Genomic DNA, 23966 nt, shown 5'->3' on the forward strand with positions numbered 1-23966 from the left:
GCCCTTAATTTGCACGGGTTAGATGATGTATTTGTATCATGACTCTTACTCGGAAGGGAAAAAAAAAATCTTGGATGCCACCTGTGGATGGAGCCTTAATTGATTCACATAAGCGGATAACTTGCGTATATCAATGGAGATTAATCGACCCGCTATTACTTAGAATAATAAGAACATTTCGGACGACGTGTAAAAGGACAATGTACGTATGCATTGCAATTTCCTAATCACTCGTAATTCCATGGGCAAGTGAGGATCCAAACACGAAACTTCATACGATAAAAGACCATGGGCATAAGTATCACATGGACAAACATCATTTGAAAGCACGGCAGAGCCTACATGATTGACGATTATTACCAACTCGATTCGATTACGGATAACGACTATGTAAATATTCGTTTTTCTCGAAGTTAATAAATAATGAAGCGGAAGATAGGGTGGAGGAATTTGTGTATATTTCGATATATGATGATGATGCCTATTTATATGCTTCACGATACAATTATCTAAGGTAACATGTATCAATCGAGATACGCACAATTAAGGGAGATATAAGTGCAATCTTGAAAGATATAGATAATTAACAGTAACATCATAATTGTTTCTAGGGTTATTATCACGAAAAACTCCAAACCGGTACACATATGATAAATTTACTCCCAACTAATTTTTTGAGAATCAAAAACCCCAAACTGATATACCTGTGACAAATTTACTCTACGTTAGTTTCCGTTAAATTATATTGTCGAATTGTTTAGTTAAATGACGCATGACAATTATGAATGTACAAGTTTGAAGTTTTACCCTCCGTTTGGCCCAGGTGTACTAGTTTGTGATTTTTTTTTTCGCATTAATTCAATTTAATGGAGCATAAATCCGTCACAGGTCCAGTTTGGGATTTTTGACGGTCAAAAAATTAATTTATGATAAATTTATCACAAATATATTAATTTAGAATTTTTCGTAATATTAATTCTTATTTTTTATATAAGATATCGTCCTCTAGAAAAAATCTTAAGAATCTCTATTATCGCTGTAAGCTCGGATATTCCATCATGAGCTGGACCGTCGGGATCGAAGACGAAACGGGCGCGCCTCCTCAGTCGAGCACCTTTTTCAGCCGCGTGTGCGTGTGTTTTTCTTTTTGTGGGTAAAGTTGGAAGAGTCAAAAGAAGGAACAGGAAATCGGTACGGCGCGCAGGGTGGGGCAAAAGACAAGAACCTCGAAAGCAACCGGTGGGGCGGGTGGAGGGGGCAGTTTGCATGCCCCCCCCCCTGACAGCCAAGAAAACATTAAATGACCTCAACTGCCGGTTCACACATAAGTGGGACCCACGCCTGCGACCTTCGTCGCTCGCAAGTGGTGTGGGTAATTTAACCGAATTCATAGATCGCACAAAGTAAAAAAAGGGGGAAATCCCGCGTTAAATAGACTCCCTAATTTCGAATCGATAGATCGCGTGCGATTCCCACGCCCGTCCATCCATCCATCCTCTTCTTCTTCTCCTTCTCCCGGCCCTCCGCCAACGAGGGCCTTGATTTTCCGTGACAGCGACCTCGACCGACGCTTCGTTTCCAGCCTTATATTAGCTCCCCCCGACGTTTAATTATATATTCTCGAAACTCGACGAAATGGACTTGTGACCCTATTGAATTAGGAGACGAACTTTGATCTCTAGATCCGCTACAAGCCCCAAAAATAAAAATAAAAATCAGGCATGAGCGTGGTTCCAGAATAGCCTGATTCCAGAACGTGTAGAGTCGTTCTGGGTTTTAAATATTGGAGAACTGGTTCTGATAAGTAGGTTCCGGACATGTGTTTTTCTTGTTCCGTGTCTTCAGATAACCCTGCGGTATTTCATGACGTCTGATGATGAGTGTGTAATTTTCGATGATATCCATATATTCTTCGTGTGTCTAAATATGGATTGTGATGAGTGAATTGTGGTAGCAAATGATGGTCATTAAAGGTTAGGGGTGAGCGGTTCCCGGTCCGGTCCGGTTCCAAGGTGGAACCGGGAACCGGACCGAGAGAACCGGTTCTCAAATTTTGGGAACGGGACGGGACCGGTTGGTTCTAGGACCGAACGGACCGGGACTGGCCGGTCCGGTCCGGCTCCTCCGGTCCAATGGAAGTTACTTAGAGTTTAGGATTTTTTTTTTTGGTCAAACACTTAAGGTTTAGTTCACATTTTACTAATTTTTGTCAATAAATTTATGTCAATGAAGTTCACTTAGGGTTTAATTCACATTTTACTATTTTTTATCAATGAATTTATGATAATGAAGTTCACTTAGAGTTTAGTTCACATTTTATTATTTTTTTAAAGAAAAAAATAACAAAAATATATATTAAATAAGTCGGTCGTCCGTTCCCTTGAACCGGAATCGGATCGCCCGAAACCGGTTTCGAGAACGGAACCTGACCGATAGTCCCGAGAACCGACTAAACTCGCTGGTCCGGTCCGGCCCGTTTTGCCGGTCCAAGTTAGCTCTACCCCTATTAAAGGTGATGTCCATATATATACACCTGCAACCGTTCAATTAAGAATACAAGTGAAACTTAGGCAAACCCTTGAATTGAACCTAAAATCGGTAATAAAATTCCAGAGTATACATAAAATTCACGCCCAATATGGTATCGTACACACAAGTAACAAATCAATTAATTTATAGAGGACATTGCTTACCAGTGTTTCGGGATAATTATTAATTATATTTGATTCGTAATATTTTAATTAATAATATAAATATCGATGACCATAAAATTTTTTGGATTGGTTGCTCAGTAAGTTTTTAGTTGTATCGTAGAAAATTCCTACGGTTTCGAGAAGCCAGAAACAGAAGGAGAAGGAGCAGAGAAGTATTAGTAAGTTCGTCGTCATCGCCTCCGCAATTCGCCGCACGCTCCTCATTTATCATCGCCACCTGCCCCCCGCGCAAGAAGTCAAAATGCTCCTCCCCTTCTCCGCCGGAACTTCTCTCTCCGGGAAGAGCTCCTGAAGGATTATCCTCTCGCTCCGAAGCGCTCCCCCATCGTCGCAGTCCCGCTTCGGTCGGAGGAAGGAGGAGGAGGAGGAGGAGCGGCGGCGGCGGCGGCGGCGGCGGCATGGGGAATCGGTTCATATGCATGGCGAAGAAGGAGGCGAAGGAGAGCGGGAACGTGTCGCGGAGCAAGAGGATGGCCGCCGGCCGGTCCCAGAGGAAGCTGGTGGTGGAGGAGGAGCTCCTCCATCGCCAGGCTCTCTCCATGGCCCTGCACCAGTCGCAGAGGTTCGACGGATCCATGTCCCGCCGCATCAACGGCAACACCAGCTCTCGCAGGCGCGCTCTCCCCGATCAATTCCCCAACGGAAAACCGGTGAGCTCCGAGTTCCGAGTCGATTTTTTGCTCGTTTCTGAGTGGATCTTACGCGAATTGAGCTTTGGCGAGTAAGATCTGAAAGGTTAGCGATAGCAGTAGGGGTAGTACTGGTAGTGGCCAATTCAATTGGAGCCAGTAACGGTCAATGGTCAGGTGCTTGAGTCCCGGAACGATGCTTGTGCGCGGAAAAGGGCGGGCGAGTCGCAGAAAAAAAAAAAGAGAGAGGAAAGACGTCGTCTTTCTTCTTTCAGAGCTTCAAAAAGTGCAATGATTGATGCGCACTTGCTTTCCTCCAAATTTTTTTTTTTCTATATTGTACTTTTGTCTGCTGCTGGGTGAAGCTTTTGAAGAGAAGATGATCTGCTTTTCTTTTTGCCCCCTTTCCGTGAGCAGAAATTGTGGGACCAATTGCGTGTGATTCAGTCATGAGAAAGTTTCCGATCTTTTGAGTAAAGCGTCGGGTAGTGTGAATCTAGAGAGCTTAACCCTAAGTTGACGCTGCATTTTTCTTATATTTTCTTTGACTCTTTCTTTAAGAAAAACAGGATGCAAAGTAAAATTTGCAGGAAAAGTAATGATTTTTTTTTTATGTAAACTGCATTATTGTATTCAATCGTGGTTTTTCTTTTTTCTTGTGGTTGTGTGATTTGTGCTTGATTGCATCTTTAGGCCCAAACTTGAGCTACATGGTTTATACTTCCTCTTCTGTTCTTCATATGAAACCGAGCTGCGCTGGGACATGGGTTGATCCAACTAATGAAGGATGCTTTCAACTGGCTTTACATTATTCTAGAGTATGAAAAGCAGAGATTCCATCCTCTGGCAAAACATGTTTTAGCTGCTACACCTTGCGTAAATTTCGTTTCTTTCTTTGTTTGATCACGTGAAAAGGAAAATGGACATAGATATAACTAGAATGTCCTTACGCAGGTAGCAGACTTTCTGGAAGGTGTAAAATGGAAGAAAGTTGTCCTGATACATGGAGAAGGGTTTGGAGCTTGGTGCTGGTATAAGACGATAGTTCTTTTAGAGGAAGTGGGACTCATCCCCACAGCCATCGATCTCACAGGTTCTGGTATTGATACAACTGATACTAATAGTGTCAGCACGCTCGCAGAATATTCAAAACCACTGATTGACTATCTGCAGAACCTTCCAGAGGATGAAAAGGTCTAAAGATGCAACATTAGGTTTATGTCCTGAACAACCTTCTTTCTTTCTTTTTCTAGGTGAAAGAGTGAGACTGTTGTTTCGTGCAGGTAATATTGGTTGGTCACAGCATTGGTGGTGCATGTGTTTCTTATGCTTTGGAGCAATTCCCAGAAAAGATTTCTAAAGCAGTTTATGTTTGTGGTACAATGGTGGCTAATGGTCGGATGCCTTTTGATGTATTTGCTGAAGAGGTATGCACCAATATGGTTCATAGGGGCAAGGGGAGGTTCCCCGATGAGTGGAATCTTGTATGTCTTTGCTCTGCAGATGATGATATCCACTTGTTGCAGCCTTATCTGTTGAAGATTCAACAAAATTTTTCCTTTCGATTCTTCTAATTTTTTCAACTTTTTATCAATTGATATGCAATTTTTGCCCCTCCTAAATTGGCATATTCATTGTTCACTTGCTGTGTTGCCTCGTGGTTTGTTTTGTTCAATTTGTAACATTGTGATTGGATGTTGCATGCAGCTTGGCTCTGCAGAACTCTTTATGCAAGAATCGAAGTACTTAATATATGGGAATGGAAAGGACAAGACTCCTACAGGATTTCAGTTTGAGAAAAATCAAATGAAGGGATTATACTTTAATCAATCCCCTGCTAAGGTTAGTTGCACTTTTAGAAGCACTTTTAGGTGTTGTATTAAAAAAGAGTCCATTCTTTTATGCATCTCACTAGAAGAACTTACTGCACTCTAGTCTACTGCATTGTACAGTAAATGTACACACTAGGTCTCGGTCTCAATACCCTGACCCGACAACACCAGAAAAACAACAAGGATATATTGCTGCATATCAGGAATTGTGATGATAACAAAGTATGACATGATGGTGGAGATTGCCTGTCGAGTTTTGTTATCATTCTTTTCGGTGCTTGCACGCTCAAGCACGTTTTTAGTATGAGAGAGAGACAGTGATAGAGATTGCCTGTCGAGTTTTGTTATCATTCTTTTCGGTGCGTGCACTCTCAAGCATGTTTTTAGTATGAGAGAGAGAGAGAGAGAGAGAGAGAGAGAGAGAGAGAGGGAGAGATTGCCTGTTTTTAGTATGAGAGAGAGAGAGAGAGTTTTTAGTATGAGAGAGAGAGAGAGAGAGAGAGACTCCTGGAGTACCTCATTGACTTTGTTACTGTATTTACTTTAGATGACTTATGGTGCGAATGCATATTGTGGAAATTAACAGCCAGCTTATTCTAGGTGGATATTATACCATACTATCTACAACCTCCAATTTATATTGGCCAAAAAGCTGGCTGGGTAGAAAAACATGTTCCCATTGTTTTCATGAGCTTATGGGGGAAGAAGAGAGTTCTGTGTCTCTCTCTTTGACCTGGAGGAATAAGAACGGGCCATTATTTGCTTCAGATTCCTCTCGGAAGTAAACGTGTCGTAGTTATGTGAGTTTAATACAGTAAAATAATGTTTGCTCACTCGGGGATTCATAATTTCCTATTGTTCACTCTGTTTCCGCCTCCTATCCCTGATCAGATCGACCCATTACATTTTTTATTTGCACTTGTCTGGTTCTACATTAGGCTTTACTTGTGACTATGCTCTAAGTGACTAGTGTTTTTATGTGGGAAATCCTTCCGTTTTCACTGTCCTGACTCCAGACCAACAAATACGTTCGGAAAATGATTTACAGAATTTTCCTTATACTTCTTTAAAGCCATTCCACATGCAGAGTTATGTCTCCCGTGGCCTCTTCTGCTGCCCAATTAACATATAGTCTATTACTATCAGCAAAGTCATATTTATAAGATCTTAATCCAAGAACAAAATCAGCGAAAATTTTTTACAGGATGTTTAACACCTTTCAAAGAGGAAAAATAGTTGGGCAGAGATCTTTAATCTGAAGATTGTCTAGAGTCCAAATACTGCTTCAAACAGCTTTCCATGCAGCTTCTGCTTGTTCAGGACATGACCAACTATTACCCAAGGAATTTCCGTTTGATATTCCATTTGACTAGTTAAGAACTAATATAAAGACTCCGGTGTATTTGTGGCCTCTTGCTGACATCCACCAAATTGAGTCACCCCTTTCTCCACTTCCCAGTTTTGTGCTTGCATCATTTACTCCTTTGCTCATCCTTAACTCTCCAAAAGTAAATCCAACCCATTTTGAACCACTACTGGAATTCCATACTGGAAGCTTGCTAGCAGATCTCCAATTTTTGAACTCCCGCTAACTAATCCATACCTGCCATCAGTTACACTCCATAAGTGCAATTCTTCTCAGATGTCATGGCATAGCTACTGCAGCCTATTAGAACTGAATATAAAGTGTCTTGAGGTCTACTTCCTTGCTAGCTCTAGAGTATTCGCTGGTCGGTTTTACCAGCATTTATATATAGATAAGACTCATGCTTACTAAACCCCTCGCATCTTAAAGTGGTTTGAAATAGCATGTTCCTAATCAAATTAGCTTTTGTTTAAAAAGTCCCTGGCTGAAGACTATGTCTTACAGTGGATGAACTATTACTGTTGTGATCAAAGTCTTTGTTTGAAATCTGCTTGAGGTTGAAACTTTTGCGCTCACTTTTGCCTAATCAAAGCATGGTTTAATTTTATAATTCACCAGTCTGTTTCTTCATGAGCCATTTTGAGTGGTAGGTTAAAGTGTTGTGGATTTTAAATGCTCTCATGCCTCTATAGAGAGCTATGTTTCTAAACTTGGTTTGCCACATCAAGCACGGACATAGCAGAATTGTTTATTTGCTCTAGAGCCCCCTGGGTTATTGATTATGTGACTCTCATTAATCTTGCAATTGTAATTGATTATTTTATTTAGTGCATGCTCGGTCTAATTGTTTTTGAATGAACATTCTTTTTAGGATGTTGCGTTGGCCATGGTTTCGATGAGACCTATTCCGCTGGGGCCTATAATGCAAGAATTATCATTGTCCCCGGAAAAGTATGGTACTTGCCGTCGGTTCTATGTTCAGACACTGGATGATCGTGCCCTTTCTCCCGATGTGCAAGAGAAGCTGGTGCGAGAAAACCCTCCAGAAGGCGTCTTCAAGATTAAAGGCAGCGATCACTGCCCGTTCTTCTCAAAACCACAGTCGCTGCACAAAATTTTAGTGGAAATTGCTCAAATTCCATAGAACTACGTGGTGCCTTTTGTTTCTCGCCTTTATCCTAGATGATTGGAGCCATCCAGTTATCTAATTCTAATTCATCCAGGGTCATCGAGCTACGTATACAGAGGGGCGAGTTCTATTGTACCGCGTTTATTTCCCTGTGGCGGTGAAAGAATGTTAAAGCTTCGAGTGGCCATCGTCTAGGCTGTTTAGTGTGACGAATCTAGTCGGCATTTATACTATGTAAATGTGTATAATCAATTTGATTAATTTAGCTGTAAGGTTCCTTTTTGTTTTTTGGCCTTCAATTTAGCTGTAAGTTGAGTATGTATACTGTGCCTTCTCTTTTATTAAAGCTTATAATTTCTTCGTCTGTGGAAAGGGATGCAAAGCACGAGTTTCGGCCGTGCTTAGGTTTGGACCAAATGGGCGTAGGGCGATCGAATTTGCCATTGAAAAACTTCTAAATCTTGCCATTGATTCTTCTGTCCACCGGGAATTCTCTCATGATCACCATTCCCATGAATGGCTTTCATTTCTATTCTCACTCTATATGCTACTCTATTTATGTTTTAGAGTCGGTAGATGTTAGAGAAGGCAACCTAGTTGTTCATCAACTAACCTCTTAACCTCTCTATGGTACACTTAATAACATGCCGTTTCATGTTAGCTGTCTTTCCACTTTCTTCGTGGCTACTAATGTAGATTCGACTTCATTCACAAAAACGACATGACGTGTAGAGTGTTGAGCATCTTTTGAATTGTCTAATTCAATTGAATAGTACCCCTAACGTTGATGTGGCTTACAACATATAATATCTTTTATTTTATCTTGGGCCAAAATTTATTCGTCCCTTTGGTTCGTCCCATCACTTTGTTTTCAAGTGGTTTCACGCCACTAGGTGTGCTGTCAGTGGCGGTTCAAAACCATCTGAGTTAAAATGGGGTCGTCGTTCTGGACCCAACGGAGGGGCTTTCGTCATAACTCAAGTTTTCCTAGAAAAAAAAAAAACGTGATATCGATCAGAACAAGAAAATAACATAACTTTTATACATTCACTCTGATGATTATATTAATCCATCATCATAAATCAAGTGGTCATTAATTATGGGAAAAATGATCAGGCTAAAGAGTGTCAGATATGATAACAATTTTTCTTCTTTTTTTAAATTTTTTTGTCGATTTTTAATTAAAAATTTAAAAATAAAATATATTATTATTATATTAGGTCGTCGGTGGGCGGGTGGGCGGTTCAACGCCGTTCGGTCCGGTTCCGGCGGTCGACGGTCGGTTCGCTACCCACGTCAACTACGGTTGGTAAACTTTTAACTGAAATTGAATTTATTCTTTGAAAAATGTGGCGTGCAACTTTTTAGGGGCCAACGGGCATGTGACCCTGCTAGTCAAGGGACTGGAGAATAGGGCTGAAGAGTACCCAGGTCTGAAGTTCAATCTCCGTGAGTACCGTATATACATGTACATAGAAGCGAGAAGTGAGATAAAAAAAAAAAAGGAGACCTTCTTAAGGAAGTAAAATCATCTAAAATTTTACTGTGAATCAGTGAGACTATCCCAAAGGTGTGTTGTCCAGGATTACAATCATAGAATTTTTCTGTTCCATTATTGGATAATTCATTTATCGAGATATGCCAAAGCACGAAGATCAACATTTTTATTGAGATAAACTTTTTACATGAAGGGTGCATAATTGGATAGATAAACTCATACCAACCCATAAATCTAGTATCTAATTAGAGATTTTCCTATTTGCAATTTACAAGTAACATGTTTCGAGTATGGCTCAGTCTCAACAAAATAATTCACTATATAGTTCTTTTTTTTTTTTTATCAATAGGTGTTTGAAACTCTTTGAATATCCGATTAGTCTCTATTGTGAATGACAGTTTTCTCGTTGCACACATATTGGGTAATTACCGAAAACACATAGATTTATGACCCTGAGGTGGTCCTAGGAGAATGCACAAGCGTGGCGATTCAAACCCAAATCTTGAACGAGAAAGACGAACACGCTTATCATCCGAACAAACCCACGATTTAATTTCACCAGATGAGCTAAGATTTAAGCTATGTGAGGAGAACGAGGGAAAATGCGAATGAAAATTTGGACGAAATATGATAAAGAACCAAAAAAATTTAGACCAAGAAAAGTACGTTCTTTTTCATCTTTCCTTCCTTCCGCTAAACTAAAGATAGTTCAGGCAGGTTTATCCTGATCAATTCGATAACTGGTGGGAAGGTAAGTACCTACTTTTACTACCGCCATTCGCCAACTCCAAGAACATATCCTCTTCCGTACCCCCCGCAGAATGGCAAGCTAATACCAATAACGTCTTCCCTCTGTCTCACAGAGAGAGAGAGAGAGAGAGAGAGAGAGAGAGATGGCTATGGCTTGCTCTGGGCACATGCCAGTAGAAGCAGCCAAGCCACAGCCCCGAACCCACTTTCTTGCTTGTGATTCCCCTTCGAATTCCCGCAAGATTTTCGCTTCCAGTTTGCATTTTCTCGGTAAAGATCCCGCCCCATGTCGTCGTTTCCATGCGTCCCATATCAAGAACGCCCCTTTCGCGCGGCGTTCCAAACTCGCGGTAAGCAGAAGCGATTCGATTCGGGACTATAGTCTTGAGGTCGTGAAAAGCTTTATTCCCGAGGTCTGAAGCAAAAGTTTGAATCTTTGTTGTTCCTGTTTTTTAAAATTTTCATCTTTTGGTTTATGTGGCAGCTGGTGGCAATGGCCAAGCCCGACCCATTGAAGATAATGTTATCTGGAGCGCCCGCTTCGGGTAAAGGGACTCAGTGTGAGCTCATCACTAAGAAAGTAAGAGTATTTCTTTGGCTGAACTCTTGATCATTGTTGGGTGGCTTTCTCTTTTCGGGAATTCCGTTGCATTCCATGTGTTTGGTAATATGTCGTATACGTCCACATAGCTCCGATGCTCATTGATCTAAAGAGCTGATGTGGTTATGGTTAACTGAGCTGGAGACTCGACGGTGATGCGCCCCATCAGGAGAGTTTTTTGAAGTCCACTAGTTCGGTTGGTTAGTGGATTTAGTTCGGCATGATTCTTTAGGAGCCGCGAATGCTGGCTCAAAATGAAATCTTTTTGAAGCGTCGGTACTTAATCTGGATTTGCCTTACATCAAATGTGAATGACCTTGCAGTCTATTCTTATGGCATGCCGAACTGGTAATACTGGCAATTTGGCAAAAGAAACATACACTGGTGGCCTTCTCCAAGCACTCATCAGTCTCTATATATCTTTTTCTTCCTTTCTTAGTTCACCACGCATAGTTGACAGTTTCTACCATCTAATTTGATTAATCAAGCATGAACTTGGCAGCTGCATATGCAATTTGAGTGTGTTTCCGAGGAAAGCAAGAAACGCTGTTTATCTAAGGACTGTCAAGTTTGTTTCTCCTTTTATGAGAGAATACTCTCTTAAACTGGTCGATATAATTGCCACGCTGAAATATGTTTGTCTAAATTATTTTCTCCGCATGATCTGCTTCTGGGATCTGATTTTGCATTTCCTTAGAGACCTTTTGATAATAAGTGAAAGGGATGGGAAAAATAAACTGAAAGATTCTCATATCATACTTCTCTAGTTTTGGTGGAATACCTGATCATACATTTCGATGCAATCCCCTGTTTCTTTCTTTCTTGAGAAGTAGAGAAAAGTAATTAGAGGAAGTAGGTCAGGCAGAACGATTATCAAATTTTAAGGTTGGCTAAATTTTTTAGAGATCATTTTCAAAATGAGCCTCCTTTGCAGTTATATCATGGTTTTCCTTGGACCAATTTACTTCAGTACCTTGCTCAGCAGGAATTTGGTGATCGCTTTTCTTTACTAGATTTCCTTCAATTTAAGGGACCTATTATTAAAGCTTGTTTTACTTGAGAAACTTTTTCTGGCCTTGTAAAGTAGTGTGTGTGTTTATATATATATTTGGCAAATGAATCTAACATTAATTATAGAAATACCGAGACTATAATGAGAAGTTTATTATAAAAATACTGAGAGGACAAGAGTGACCGGTGCTTGAAACTTTAGCTCATTAGGTTAAAAATAAAAGGTAAGTGGAAATAAGTCAATTTGCATTTTGCGGCTGTGCTTCATTTATTACCTATGAGTGGATATGTCTATTTTTCTGAAGGAGTTAATTTTTTCCATAAAAGAGTCAGCAATATTGCTGGACAGCCATGTATTTTACACCATAAAGTTGATTATCAGATGCCTACAAGCATCCAATGAGTAAACATCTAGAGGGATATTTAACTCCTTACCTGTGCTTTGTGTCCATGGGCCAACTCTAGCTGTAATAGAGATGTTTCAGCGGGAACTGTTCTTGAATCAGACACATGGAGTCAATATTGTCTCAGCCAAGAAACGTGTACTTGAATCTTTGGCTACTAGCCATAGGATGATGTAATGTTGTAGTGGTAATAGTTCTTATATCAACATTAAAGGAAACTTTATAATAATCTCTCCTTCCTTTTAACATGTATCTTCCTCCCTTTGAACGATATAATGTCATTGTCTCTATGAGTTACTGCTTTTATCACACTTTGGGGTGGCCCGTGAGAAAAAGCAGATTGAATCAATTCGTCCTCATATATGCAGTACGGTTTGGTGCACATTGCTGCTGGGGATCTGTTACGGGCAGAAGTCGCAGCTGGGAGTGAAAATGGGAAGCGAGCAAAGGAGTATATGGAGAAAGGGCAATTGGTCCCTGACGAAATAGTTGTAATGGTAGGGACAGCACATTCTTTTGAAATATAGTAATTGCTCGTGCTGATGCTTCCTTATATTTGACCCTTAGATGGTTAAGGAGCGGCTGTTGCAATCAGATTCCCTAGAAAATGGTTGGCTTTTAGATGGATACCCCAGGAGCTTATCCCAAGCCACAGCTCTGCAAGAATTTGGGCTCCAGGCAGATCTTTTCATTCTTTTGGAAGTAAGAATCTGTAGTTTCTATTTTTTGTTGTTATTTTGCATTTAGCCTTTGGATTGACCTTAAGCTCCTGTTTGAGTTGGTGACGTATTTATTTTTTTTTCCACAGTCATCTTATTTTTAATGACTGAATTGGTTGGAATATATTTTTTCGGGATATTATATGGTAACTGGGCGGAATTTACTTTACGTACCTGCTGCATAGGTGTTGGATGAGAAAAGATTGAGACTGGGATATCCGTAATTATTATTTGCAATATCCACTGTGTTTGCTAGGTCCCTGAAGAGATTCTTGTGGAAAGAGTTGTTGGCAGACGGTTAGATCCTGTTACTGGTAGGATATATCACTTGAAGTATTCTCCTCCAGAGACTGAAGAGATCGCTGCCAGATTGACACGGAGGTTTGATGATACCGAAGAAAAGGTATGTCGATATATACACATACCAAAGGTCAAGGGAATACATATTTAGAGCTATGGTATCGAGTAACTGAAGCCATAATCTTAAAAATCTATTGGGGGCCATTATGTGCTTCTTTGACTCCGTGTGTATTTTGATTTCTTCTAGGTGAAGTTGCGGTTGCGCACTCATCATCAAAATGTGGAAGCAGTGCTTTCAATGTATAAAGACATAACAATCAAGGCACGCACTCTCTTTCTCTCTCTCTCTCTAGACTAGGCTTCCGGCTAGACAATTTGCCAGTTACTAACACATTATACAAATTACGATCATGTAATATATGTTACTTATCACTGTCATTTCAGTAGCAGATCACTAGAATTTTGCTTATATCACCTTCACAAAACCCTTCTTTGCATCACTAGTTATATAAATCTTACTTTGTCAATATGACAGTTCTAAATAGATCATATTGCCAACTTCTTCCTATAGCAAAAACAGCCAGACATAGTCAATATGTCAACTCCAAAGCTACTATAGATACCTTAACCTATGACGTGAAGAGACGGAGAGGACAGCATTTTGACCTATGAATTCTTTAACCTTTCATTTGAGGATGCAAAGAGGATTGCATTTTGACCTTTGAACCGGAGTGTGGAAGATACGCTAGTGCAGAAAATCGGCTAAAGACATTTTGATTTGTGATTGGTCAACTGCGAAGTCTGTCTCGATGTAATCTTTCCTTGATGCTTGGATTCTCTGAGATTCCCAGTGTAATCCGCATAGAATAGTACCTATCATACATGCTAGATGCATATACATATATACGACTCATTTACATTCATACACATTTAAGTGTCTGGAAACTTTTGTGTAAAATGATTAATTAATCTGATCAGGTAAATGGAGACGCTCCAAAGGAGAATGTGTTTGCCCAAATTGATAATGCTCTCTCGAAACTTCTTGAACAAGGGAAAGCTACTTCGGGATCTCTTGCAGCATAGTAGACGAAGAATACTGAACAACTATTGAGACAACTTTTTTGAACGGTTTTCCATCACTGTTATGAAAAATGCGACGCTGAAGCTTGAATTTGTCGGGCACTCACAAAGTTGATGTTCCTCCTAGTGTAATTTTTTGAAAAAAAGAAGTTTGGCCTAAATGATATCATTGGTCCATACCGATTACTTGAAGGGAAGCTTGTCATTTATGATTTTATAATGGAATATGTAGGCCAAGGTGCCAGTCAAATTCTAACCTACATAGGGCTCGTTCCATTGTTTGTATGATGTTGAGACTTCAGGTTATGTCCACTCTTCACTATCGACTGTGAAGTGTACTTAAGTTATGAGTCAGAAATTAGAAATGCAGTTTGTTTTCTTCCTGTTCTGTACATGATACACTGGAAGAACTCTGCCTGTTATTTCTGTTATATCCGAGAAGGATCTACCGAGAGATTGAAATCTTGAACAGAGATTGAGAGAAACTCTCTTAAATTAGGCACGTCTTTCCATGCAAGAATCCTTTCATACGATGCTCTGTATAGAAATATGACGGAATCGGGTGGTTCGCTTATCAGCACAAGAAATTGACTGAACAATTCGTGTTATTATCACCAGACTTTGACTGGATGTTCATCTTTGTTTTCCAGGTCCTTAAGTTACCACTGGACCCGAAAAAATTTCTTGATTTTATGCTCTCCTTTGTATTTCGTTAATGTTGACAATGAAGTTTGGGCGCTTACTACCAAAGAGATTTGCATTTCGAATGTTTCGAAGATGCATCATTATCTGGCAAAGGTAAAGTGCCAGTTTAGCTGAAACTGGAACATTAATCTGAGAATTAAGAAGACGGTATCGATAAATCCAAAATAAGGGGTAACCCATGGAAACAGAGCCTTTAAATGCACTGGTTTGTTTTCTCTTTCCGTCCAAATTAAGGTCTAAGCTTAGGATGATGCTGGTCATCATATGCATCAGAAATGGAGGCCCACGTATGTGTAGATACCATTCCGCTTTCCACATTCGTTCTCCGCTTCATCTTCCGGATCTAACAACAAATTTGTGGGAGCAAGATGCATTACCATTGACATCAATGCGACATGCTATTCATTCAATATAAAACAGAAAATAAGGAGAGAGAGAGAGAGAGAGAGAGAGAGAGAGAGAGAGAGAGAGAGAGAGAGATCCCCCATTGAGCAAAATGTGAACTTATATGATTTCATTAACGGTTGAAATGAACAAAACCTCTTCTTACAGTTTCAGCATTCTGTATGAACGCATTTCAACCTTCAAACATCATGCGACACCGTACGAATCAATTCATTTTGCAGACGTCTGTTTTCCGGTTGTGCTTACAGAGATGGATAGGAATGACTGCTTTAAGTAGAACACGGCAGGACGAAAGTTTATTGCTGGTATTAGCATAAGTTATGTACACGCAAACAGCTTGAGATACCTAAATAATCACACCGAAGTAGGCTATCTAGAAAACCTATATCCCAGAAAAATGCATTCACTTCATGTGATGGTAAACCTACTGCTGCTATTAACAACCAAAAACTTGCCAGTACCACACATATGGAATAGCTGAGAAGCATTTTAGGCACCCACCTTTACATAAGAGCTTGAAGCTTGACCTTAGTTTATGCTAGTGATAGAGAAGTTAACCAAAGACAGACCTTCCATTCTTATTAGCATCATTTTCCGTATACCTTAATGTGCACGGTTCAGCATCACTGAGCATGCTTACAACCTCTCTCATAGTTGGACGCAGAGATGGGAGTTTGGCGGTGCAGAGAACTGCAACTTTCAACACTTTGATCATGTCATCTTCAATGGAGTTGGATACCACCTTATCGTCTAGTACTTTGAGGACATTTGCTCGGTTGCTAAGATGAGTTAGCGTCCAGTGAACGATGTCTCTTCCCTCACCATACTCGTCCTCGAGCGGTTGTCTACCGGTGACGATTTCTAGCAGAACGACTCCAAAACTGTATACATCAGTCTTTTCACTCACTGTAAGTGTATAAGCCAGCTCTGCAAAGGAAAAAAAAAGGAAAAAAGAAAGATATTGATGTGAAGAAAGTGTAGTAATATGTCCAATATGAACTTTAACATTACACAAGCAAAAACTCAAAACAAATTTTAGAAAAGTCAAATAAATGGGGTCTGCTGTATATCGAAAACTCACCTGGAGCAATATAGCCATGAGTTCCAGCTAGACGGCTACAATTAGGTCCCTTATGGGACTTCTCAACAGTCTTGGCGATACCAAAATCAGCAATTTTCGGTTCATAATCTTCATCAAGTAGAATATTTGTGGACTTAATGTCGCGATGAATAATGGGAGGTGAACAATCGTGATGCAGATAAGCAATTCCCTTTGCTGCTCCAACAGCAATTCTGTATCTCTGAAACCAATCCAGTTCTGGCCGACCATCTTTGATCTGTCGGTGAAGTGCTTGAAACAGATTACCATTTGCCATGTATTCAAAGACTAAGAAACTCGTACCTCCTTTCATCAGAGAAGCATACAACTTGAGTATATTTCTGTGCCTGATATTCCCCAAAGTCTCCATTTCAGCAAGCAATAGCTTCGCACCATCTGCTTTCCACAGTTGCTTCACAGCTACTGTCCCATCGCTTTTCTTCAACTCCACACGATATACTTTTCCAGTCCCCCCAATTCCAATCAGATTTTCCTCTTCCAAGTTACATATATCATCTGCATCGATTTCCACTTGGTGGAAAGATGCAAGTTTCCATTTTGGATATGTTTCCTTCCCTTCCTCCATAGAATTCACCGGATCAGCCTCGACATATTTGAAGTTCTTATAACTAACAAGGAGTAAACCAACTAAGACAACAACCAGAGCTGATAATATGATGCTGAACAGAGCCAGCTTATCTGCGAAAATGCCCCTCCGAGTGTGCTTTTCACTGCAAATCTTGATATCTGAATTCACCGGCGGTCCTGAATTTTGGTCGACACAAAATCCCATGTTTCCAAGAAATGCTTTGGTCCCTCCTATCCTCAACAGATCAGAAGGAATTTCACCAGACAATTGGTTTTCAGACACATCAATGGAGCTTAGCTTCAATTTCGCCAAACTCTCTGGTACTGAACCCGTTAACTTATTTCCCGATACATTTAAGGAGTTCAAGGAGCTCATCTGTGAAAGGGAGTTGGGGATATCACCACTCAGAGCATTCAAGGCAAGATTCAAGTCAACCAATTTACCGCATTCACCGAGCTCCCCTGGAATCGGCCCCGTCAGTGAATTTTCTTCCAAATGCAAGGACCCGAGTTGCCCGAGATTGCCGATTTCAGGCGGTATATTACCAGAAAAATTGTTATTCATCAGATAAAGTTTCTCCAAGTTCCTAAGTTTGCCCAGTCCGGATGGAATCTCGCCTGAAAACCTGTTATTCTGTAGCACCAACTGATTCAAATTGGTAGAGTTGCCAATGTCTGATGATACAACTCCATTGAAATTATTATCACCGAAATCAATCAGTCTTGCATAGGGTAACGCCCACACCCCGTCTGGAATTGGCCCCGATAATTGATTCTGGTTTACTCTAAATCTCTCAAGGGACTTACATTCAGCATAAGAATCGGGCAGGCCGCCTGAAAAGTTGTTTCCCAGAGCAAGCAAGAACTGCAAGGTCCTGTTTTCACACAGGAACCTCGGGAACTCACCTGAAAACTGGTTTTCGGATATGTCTATGCTTTTGAGAGGAGAAAATCGACCGAGATTGGCCGGGAAATTGCCAGAGAAACTGTTCCTGTAGATCGAAAACCCAATGAGGTGACGTAAGTCCCCGAACCCTTCGGGAAGCACCCCAGAGAAATTGTTTTCATATAGCTGAAAAACCGTCAAGTTCTTAAGGTTATCAATTCCCGGAGGTAATACACCGTGCAAGTTATTAGCAGATATGTCGAATTGCTGCAGGTCTGTGAGCTCCACCAGCTCAGGCGGGAGTTCTCCGGTCAAGTTGTTACGAAAGAGCTCGATCTGTTTAAGATTTCGTAATTTGGCAATTGATTTCGACAATGTCCCCGAGATCTCGTTTACTGATAAATCCAAAGTCCGGAGCGCGGTGAGTTCGAAGATGGATTCCGGGATCTCTCCTTTCAAGTGGCATCTGCCCAAGAAGAGCCAAGTCAAGTTCTTCAGATTCCCAAGACTCTCAGGGATTTCACCCTCATCGTAATTGTTATCACCAAGACCCAGAGAAACCAGCCCTGTCAAATTAGCTACCCACCCCGGCAATTCGCCGGACAGCTGATTCGATGTAATATCAAGAAACTTGAGGCTTTTCAGCGGAGAAAGGTCCGGCACTCTTCCCACCAATTGATTGCCAGAGAGCTTCAAGACTTTGAGATTGCTACAATTGGCAAGCTCTCCAGGGATCTTCCCGGAAATGGAATTTGAATGCAGCGAAAGAGAGACCAGGCTCCTGAGCTTTGAAATGGAAGGCGATATCGTCCCCGAGAGAGATTGGTTGTGAAGCCATATCCCCACAACTTCTTTAGAAACCGGGTCGCAAGTGACCCCGAAGAAGTCGCACGGAGACCCCGTTTCTCTCCAGGACTCGAGCATGTTCCAAGGGTCCTTCAGCTGAGCCTTGATTTCGAGGAGCGCCCGGGTCTCAACCGTCAGGGCCGTGCATGGCGGGACTCGGCAGCAGAACAAAACGAGGGAAACCATGATGAACCGAAACGGTAAACAGAGGAGGGAGGCTCTGGCCATTGCGAAGAAGCCCGGTGCCAGAAGAGTCATTTGGCACAAAGGGAATCGCAGGAGAAGGTGGTCCTCCCGATCGAAGTTCAAGAACCAGAGGCGCTATGCGCGTCGGTTATGAGCACCATCCTGCGAAAAGAGCCGAAGATCAGACATTACTTCTATACCCAACAATGATTCCACGAAGCATATGAATAAGATAAAGAGACATACAGAAGACAGAAACAATACACTAATCTATTGAGCAAATTAACAGACGCGATAGCGACGCGAGCGAGCGAGCGAGCTAGAGACGGATGACGTTAATACGTCAATTCGTTTGTAGCTGTGGATTCTTGCAAATACAGAAAAGAAAGATAGAGGGAAGATCACTACACTTTGAAGTCACTCATTAGTCCACTACCACACCTAATACATTTAATCTTATTTAAAGCTTCGATCTTTTCCCTCCAAATCATTCATTAATCAGTTTCGTACAGTCCGCCATAATTGCAGAATCATCGGCTCCTCATCCATGGCGCGACTAAGTGAAGAGCAATCCAAGACGCCTTTTTGACAAAAGCGGACATCTATGGAGAAAGGCTAAAAAGCGAACGAGGATCACCCTCGGTAGTACAATCAAATCGAACCTAACGCCACCTAATTCTCCATATTGTATTATTATATTCACCGTTGTAATAATAATAATTCAAATCCACGATCACTTCAATCAACGAGTGAGCGCAACGCATGTCCTGAGCGAGCCCACTTCGCCTCACCGTAGAAGCAACGACGTTATTAGCCTCGCAATCTCAGAACAAGAACGATGGGTAAAGAGAGGGCGAGACAGGAACCTGAAAGGCCAAAAAAACTTCCGTCCAAGGTCGGCGACTCCGAAGGAGCAGGCCGCGTCGCAGTTCGGCGCTCCCACCTCGAATGCTCGGGGAAGAGGCCGCTACACTCGCTATATAGCGGGGCGCGCGTGCCGCCGGAGCCTAGGAAGACGGGAAGGAGCGGCGGTTCCCGAGAACGCTTAAAAAAGCGCGCCGGGGGGGACGAACGGAGGAGGGGGCGCGGGGAGAATGGGAAAACGGGGTTGGTTACCTCGAAGGCGGGGATCGATGTTTAAATGAGCCGAAATGGAGGTTTCCCGAGGAGAAGGAAGCGTGGGGGGAGCAGTCAACTAAAGACCCATCAATGCATGCTCCTCAACCACTCTCCATCAACCTCGCGCTCCCGGCGCGCCTCGTTTCTCCCATGGCTGGCGGAGGACTCGGAGCGGGAGCGGGCAAGGAAGGCGTCCGCGGGAACCTCGCCAGCGACGACGAAGCATTCACGAACTGGGTTTGTCTGTATGTGATCTTCGCGTCTGAATTATAAAGCTCTTCGACAGCGAAGAAGAAGGCGAAGAAGAAGAAGAGAGAGAAGGTAGAGAGAGAGAGAGAGTTATCAGTGATGGATGGATGGTTCGAAAGCAGCAGTGCAGTGTTTCCTCGTTGCTGCCTTTTGACCAATCGCTGAGGGCTCGGACAAAGAGAGAGTGGGGTGGGGGCCCACTTGAGTGACGAGGTATTTGCCGTCGAGGGGCAAGAAAAGAAAAAAGAAACTTTGCCATTTCTCGAGTTGTGTTTTCCGCGTGCATCATTAGCTCCTGTCCTGATTTGCTCTAAAAAATATATATTAGAATATTTCTCGGACACTGTTCGCATGATGCACGAGATTTTCTGGGGGATTTTTTTTAGAGATAATGACGTAAATGGTCCCTGAAATTTTGGCTCAATATGCAATATGGTTCATGAACTTTTTATTTATTCAATGTAGCCCCTGAACTATCCAATGTATAATTTCGTCCCTGAACTTTTAATTTGTTCAATATGACACCTGAACATGTTCAGTTTAGTCTCCGAACTATATAAAAATGTTTAATGTAGTCCTTCCATTAATTTTAGTTCAGGGACCACATTGAATATTTTCATATAGTTTAGGGACTAAATTGAACATGAACCAAAAGTCCAGATCCACATTGAACAAATTAAAAGTTCGGGGACTAAATTGAACATTAGGCTAAAGTTCGGGGACTACATTGAACAAATTAAAAGTTCATTGACCAATTTGCACATTGAGCCATAGTTCAGCGACTGTTTGTGTCATTATCCCAATTTTTTATGGTCCGATCGACGAGTCCTGACGAGGTGCAGGACGGGATTATGTGTCCCGATGAGCCCCACTAGGGTTCGATTGCATCGAGCCCATCTCGATTGTTAGACCTGGTGAGCCTCCCGATCGGGACGTACGGCATCGACGTTCGAATGGCTCGCTATCCACGCTATATCCTTAATGGAAAGAGCATTAATATCTAATGACGCTTGTCTCGTGTTAATATCTAACACGAGAGACGACGTATTAAATCTAACTGACGCTTCGGAAGCTTAACTAGGACAGCCGACGTATTAAATCCTAGCGGAGTTTATCGTGAGGTCGTTCATTTTTTTGGGTTTCAGCTATTCAATGCACTAAACTTTCGATTATGTTATTGGATGTGTTTGCCCATTGGAATTCGACCGCTCTCTCGACCCCGACGCGAGGTCGAGGTGGTGCGAAGATTATGCGGCGAATTTTTTCGAAATGCCACGCCGCTGCCACGTGTCCGTCTCGTCAGCATTTTCGGTCGAAAAATTGGCATTGCAAAAATGTGAAAAAAAATTGAATGTAATAAAGATGATTCTAAATGAAAATTATGTAAATACTGAAATTGGGGCTACATCCTCTGCTTTTTTTGTACGGAGGGGATGAGGATGAAGACAAAAAAAAAGGGGGTTGGATGAGCATGCTTTATCGCGGGGATTTGCGACTTGTCTGGGTTAGAAAAGAGTCGTGTCCGGTCAAAACACATAGAGAAAAACGAGGTTGGTCTAGTGCCACGTCGGGAAAACCCTTAACCGAATCTCCTGTTGTATTCGAACTCTTTAATGTTATTAAGAATTCACACGAGACTCACATGATCTAAAAAGTGAAACGCACTGAATTGGTATACGTCCAATGTACTCGATAACGTCTTCACAACCGTCACTCCTATTATCATCTCGTGTTTCGCGGTGTTGTTACCTCGAGAAGATTCGAGATGGTTTATGGTAAATGAAGTGGATGGCATCAAATTAATGCCGGTTACAAATTTGGCACTAGTGACCCCAAAAAAGACTTGGACTTTTGTTATTTTAATTTTGGCCGGACACTCTTAAACTTTACTTATTCATTTTATGGAAAAAAGTTAGGGTTAATACCACGAAAAACCCTAAATTGGTACACTTGTGACACATTTACCCCAAACCATTTTTTTGACCATAAAAAACCCCAAACTGGTACACCTGTGATAATTTTACCCCGAACTATTTTTTTGACCATCAAAAACCCCAAACTGGTACATCTGTGACAATTTTACCCTGAACTTACCACAAAAAACCCCAAACTGGTACATACGTGATAATTTTACCCTGAATTTAAATTTTAATATTATTTTTTTATTTTTTTCGAATTTTTATTTATTTATTTCCTTTTATTTTTTTTTCTTTATCTTCAACCTCTGACCGGTCGCCGGCGAGAGCCGCCCGACGCCGGCGTCAGGCGAGGGCCGTCCTCGCCAGATCCGACGAGGGCGACCCTCGCCGCAGATCGGCGAGGCCGCCTCGCTGCGTCGGCGAGGGCCGCCCTCGGGCAGACGGCGAGGGCCGCCTCGCCTGCGTCGGGCGAGGGCCGCCTCGTGCGGTATCGGCCGAGGGCCGCCTCGCTGCGTCGGGCGAGGGCGCCTCGCCCGCCCGGGGCAAGGGCGATCCTCGCCCTACTCGGGCGAGGGCGACCCTCCCGGTATCGGGCGAGGGCCGCCCTCGCCGGATTTGGAAGGGCGACCCTCGCCTGCGTCGGGCGAGAGTTGCCCTCTCCGGTGTCGGGCGAAGGCGTCTCGCCCGCCCGGGGAGGGCGACCCTCGCCCGACTCAGGCGAGGGCGACCCTCGCCTGCGTCGGGCGAAGGCTGCCCTCGCCGGCTTCGGGTGAGGCAGCCCTCGCCTAGGCGGGCGAGGACGGCCCTCGCCTGAGTCGGGCAAGGGCGGCCCTCGCTAGATCCGGCGAGGGTTGCCCTTGCCGAGTCCAGCGAGGGCGGCCCTCGCCAGTGGCTGCCGAGGGCGGCCCTCGCCGGCTTCCGCCTCTAGCCGGTCGCCGGACCGGAGACCGGCCAGAGGTTGAAGTGAAGAAAAAAGAAAAAATTCAAAAAAATAATTTTAAAAATTGGTTGGGGTAAAATTGTCACATGTGTACCAGTTTGGGGTTTTCTATGGTCAAAAAAATAGTTTGGAGTAAATGTGTCACAAATGTACCAGTTTAGGGTTTTTCGTAGTATTAACCCAAAAAGTTATAAAAAAAACTTTCAAAATATGCCTATTATGACACATTCACTCTTAACTTTTTGTGTGACAGCAAAAACTTCAAACTATGCTTACTGGAACACATTTATCCCAAACTTTCTTTTGTGACAAAAAAAATCTCAAACTCGTACCTATGTGACACATTTTCTCTCCGTCAAGGTTCTATCAAATGATTTTTCAGTCAAAACAATGTCGTTTTCATTTCACTTAAGCCACTGAGTGCCATGTTAATAACATTTACTTTTCCGGCGTCAATGTAGGCAAATTTTTAACGGTCCTTATTGACGGAACTTTGACGAAGAGTATATGTTTTACATAGTTTCAAGTTTGGAATTTTTGGTGTTATGGAAAAGTTTATGATAAATGTGTCATAATAAGTATAGTTTTGGATTTTTGGTGATTCTTTCCTTTTATTTTATCTCTTGAATATCGTACCTTGAAATTACCAATTATATATGACTTAATGAGGGGAAAAATAAAAGAACTTCGAAAATAGTAAAAAGAAAGGAAACGAGAGAAGTCACTTGTTCGATTCGACTAATCGTGAAACTAATATCTCTTAAATAAATTCTGCAACAAAGAAAAAGAGTTGCCGAGAATTCTTAATAACACGGAGATCCGTTTAACATACGACGTACGACCCAACACCGTCCATCGTACACGATTTACGATCGCAACATCGTCGTCAACCGGCTAACCGTGTCGTAGGTAAATCGAATTGGTTGCAACTAACCCACCCTGGTACCAAAAGAGGAGAGGAAACTTACCAAAAAGTTCTAAACCTATTGTA

The 23966-nt window shown here is 42.1% G+C and overlaps 4 protein-coding genes across 6 annotated transcripts in view; 3 read left to right on the forward strand and 1 right to left on the reverse strand.

Moving 5' to 3' along the window:
* Nucleotides 1–2824: 2824 nt before the first annotated feature.
* Nucleotides 2825–8034, forward strand: LOC115686784 (putative methylesterase 14, chloroplastic). The gene is made up of 5 exons (XM_030612180.2): nt 2825–3364; nt 4298–4537; nt 4627–4770; nt 5051–5185; nt 7413–8034. The coding sequence occupies exons 1-5, from the start codon at nt 3113–3115 to the stop codon at nt 7683–7685; spliced, it is 1044 nt and encodes a 347-aa protein (XP_030468040.1). The 5' UTR covers nt 2825–3112; the 3' UTR covers nt 7686–8034.
* Nucleotides 6321–23966, forward strand: part of LOC115686822 (uncharacterized) — a 48830-nt gene continuing 31184 nt past the window's right edge. Inside the window, exon 1 of the mRNA XM_030612233.2 lies at nt 6321–6325. The gene's annotated coding sequence lies outside the window, so the exon portion shown is untranslated. The remainder of the gene's footprint in view (nt 6326–23966) is intronic.
* Nucleotides 9944–14416, forward strand: LOC115686824 (adenylate kinase, chloroplastic). 3 transcript variants are annotated; one of them, XM_030612238.2, is made up of 7 exons: nt 9944–10331; nt 10403–10498; nt 12303–12431; nt 12502–12636; nt 12910–13056; nt 13201–13275; nt 13932–14416. In XM_030612238.2, the coding sequence occupies exons 1-7, from the start codon at nt 10062–10064 to the stop codon at nt 14034–14036; spliced, it is 957 nt and encodes a 318-aa protein (XP_030468098.2). In that variant the 5' UTR covers nt 9944–10061; the 3' UTR covers nt 14037–14416. The 3 variants fall into 3 exon arrangements, with proteins under 3 accessions (XP_030468098.2, XP_056164172.1, XP_030468099.2); XM_056308197.1 differs by having other exon boundaries at nt 9945–10307; XM_030612239.2 differs by having other exon boundaries at nt 9955–10268.
* On the reverse strand, nt 15412–20202 carry LOC115686817 (receptor protein-tyrosine kinase CEPR2). The gene is made up of 3 exons (XM_030612225.2): nt 19615–20202; nt 16225–18910; nt 15412–16070 (listed from the first exon to the last, which is right to left on the reverse strand). The coding sequence occupies exons 2-3, from the start codon at nt 18818–18820 to the stop codon at nt 15697–15699; spliced, it is 2970 nt and encodes a 989-aa protein (XP_030468085.2). The 5' UTR covers nt 18821–18910; nt 19615–20202; the 3' UTR covers nt 15412–15696.

This window comes from Syzygium oleosum, unplaced genomic scaffold, assembly GCF_021117445.2.
Source record: "Syzygium oleosum isolate NSW1041296 unplaced genomic scaffold, Sole_v2.1 Sole_v2.02, whole genome shotgun sequence".
Taxonomy (NCBI): domain Eukaryota; kingdom Viridiplantae; phylum Streptophyta; class Magnoliopsida; order Myrtales; family Myrtaceae; genus Syzygium; species Syzygium oleosum.

Coding starts and splice junctions, on each gene's coding strand:
- LOC115686784 (XM_030612180.2), top strand. CDS start 3,113: ATGGGGAATCGGTTCATATGCATGGCGAAGAAGGAGGCGAAGGAGAGC. Junction 4,538..4,626: donor ACCTTCCAGAGGATGAAAAG/GTCTAAAGATGC, acceptor TGTTTCGTGCAG/GTAATATTGGTTGGTCACAG. Junction 5,186..7,412: donor TTAATCAATCCCCTGCTAAG/GTTAGTTGCACT, acceptor CATTCTTTTTAG/GATGTTGCGTTGGCCATGGT.
- LOC115686817 (XM_030612225.2), bottom strand. CDS start 18,820: ATGACTCTTCTGGCACCGGGCTTCTTCGCAATGGCCAGAGCCTCCCTC. Junction 16,071..16,224: donor TCATGGCTATATTGCTCCAG/GTGAGTTTTCGA, acceptor TTTCCTTTGCAG/AGCTGGCTTATACACTTACA.
- LOC115686824 (XM_030612238.2), top strand. CDS start 10,062: ATGGCTATGGCTTGCTCTGGGCACATGCCAGTAGAAGCAGCCAAGCCA. Junction 10,332..10,402: donor TGAAAAGCTTTATTCCCGAG/GTCTGAAGCAAA, acceptor TTTATGTGGCAG/CTGGTGGCAATGGCCAAGCC. Junction 13,276..13,931: donor ATAAAGACATAACAATCAAG/GCACGCACTCTC, acceptor TAATCTGATCAG/GTAAATGGAGACGCTCCAAA.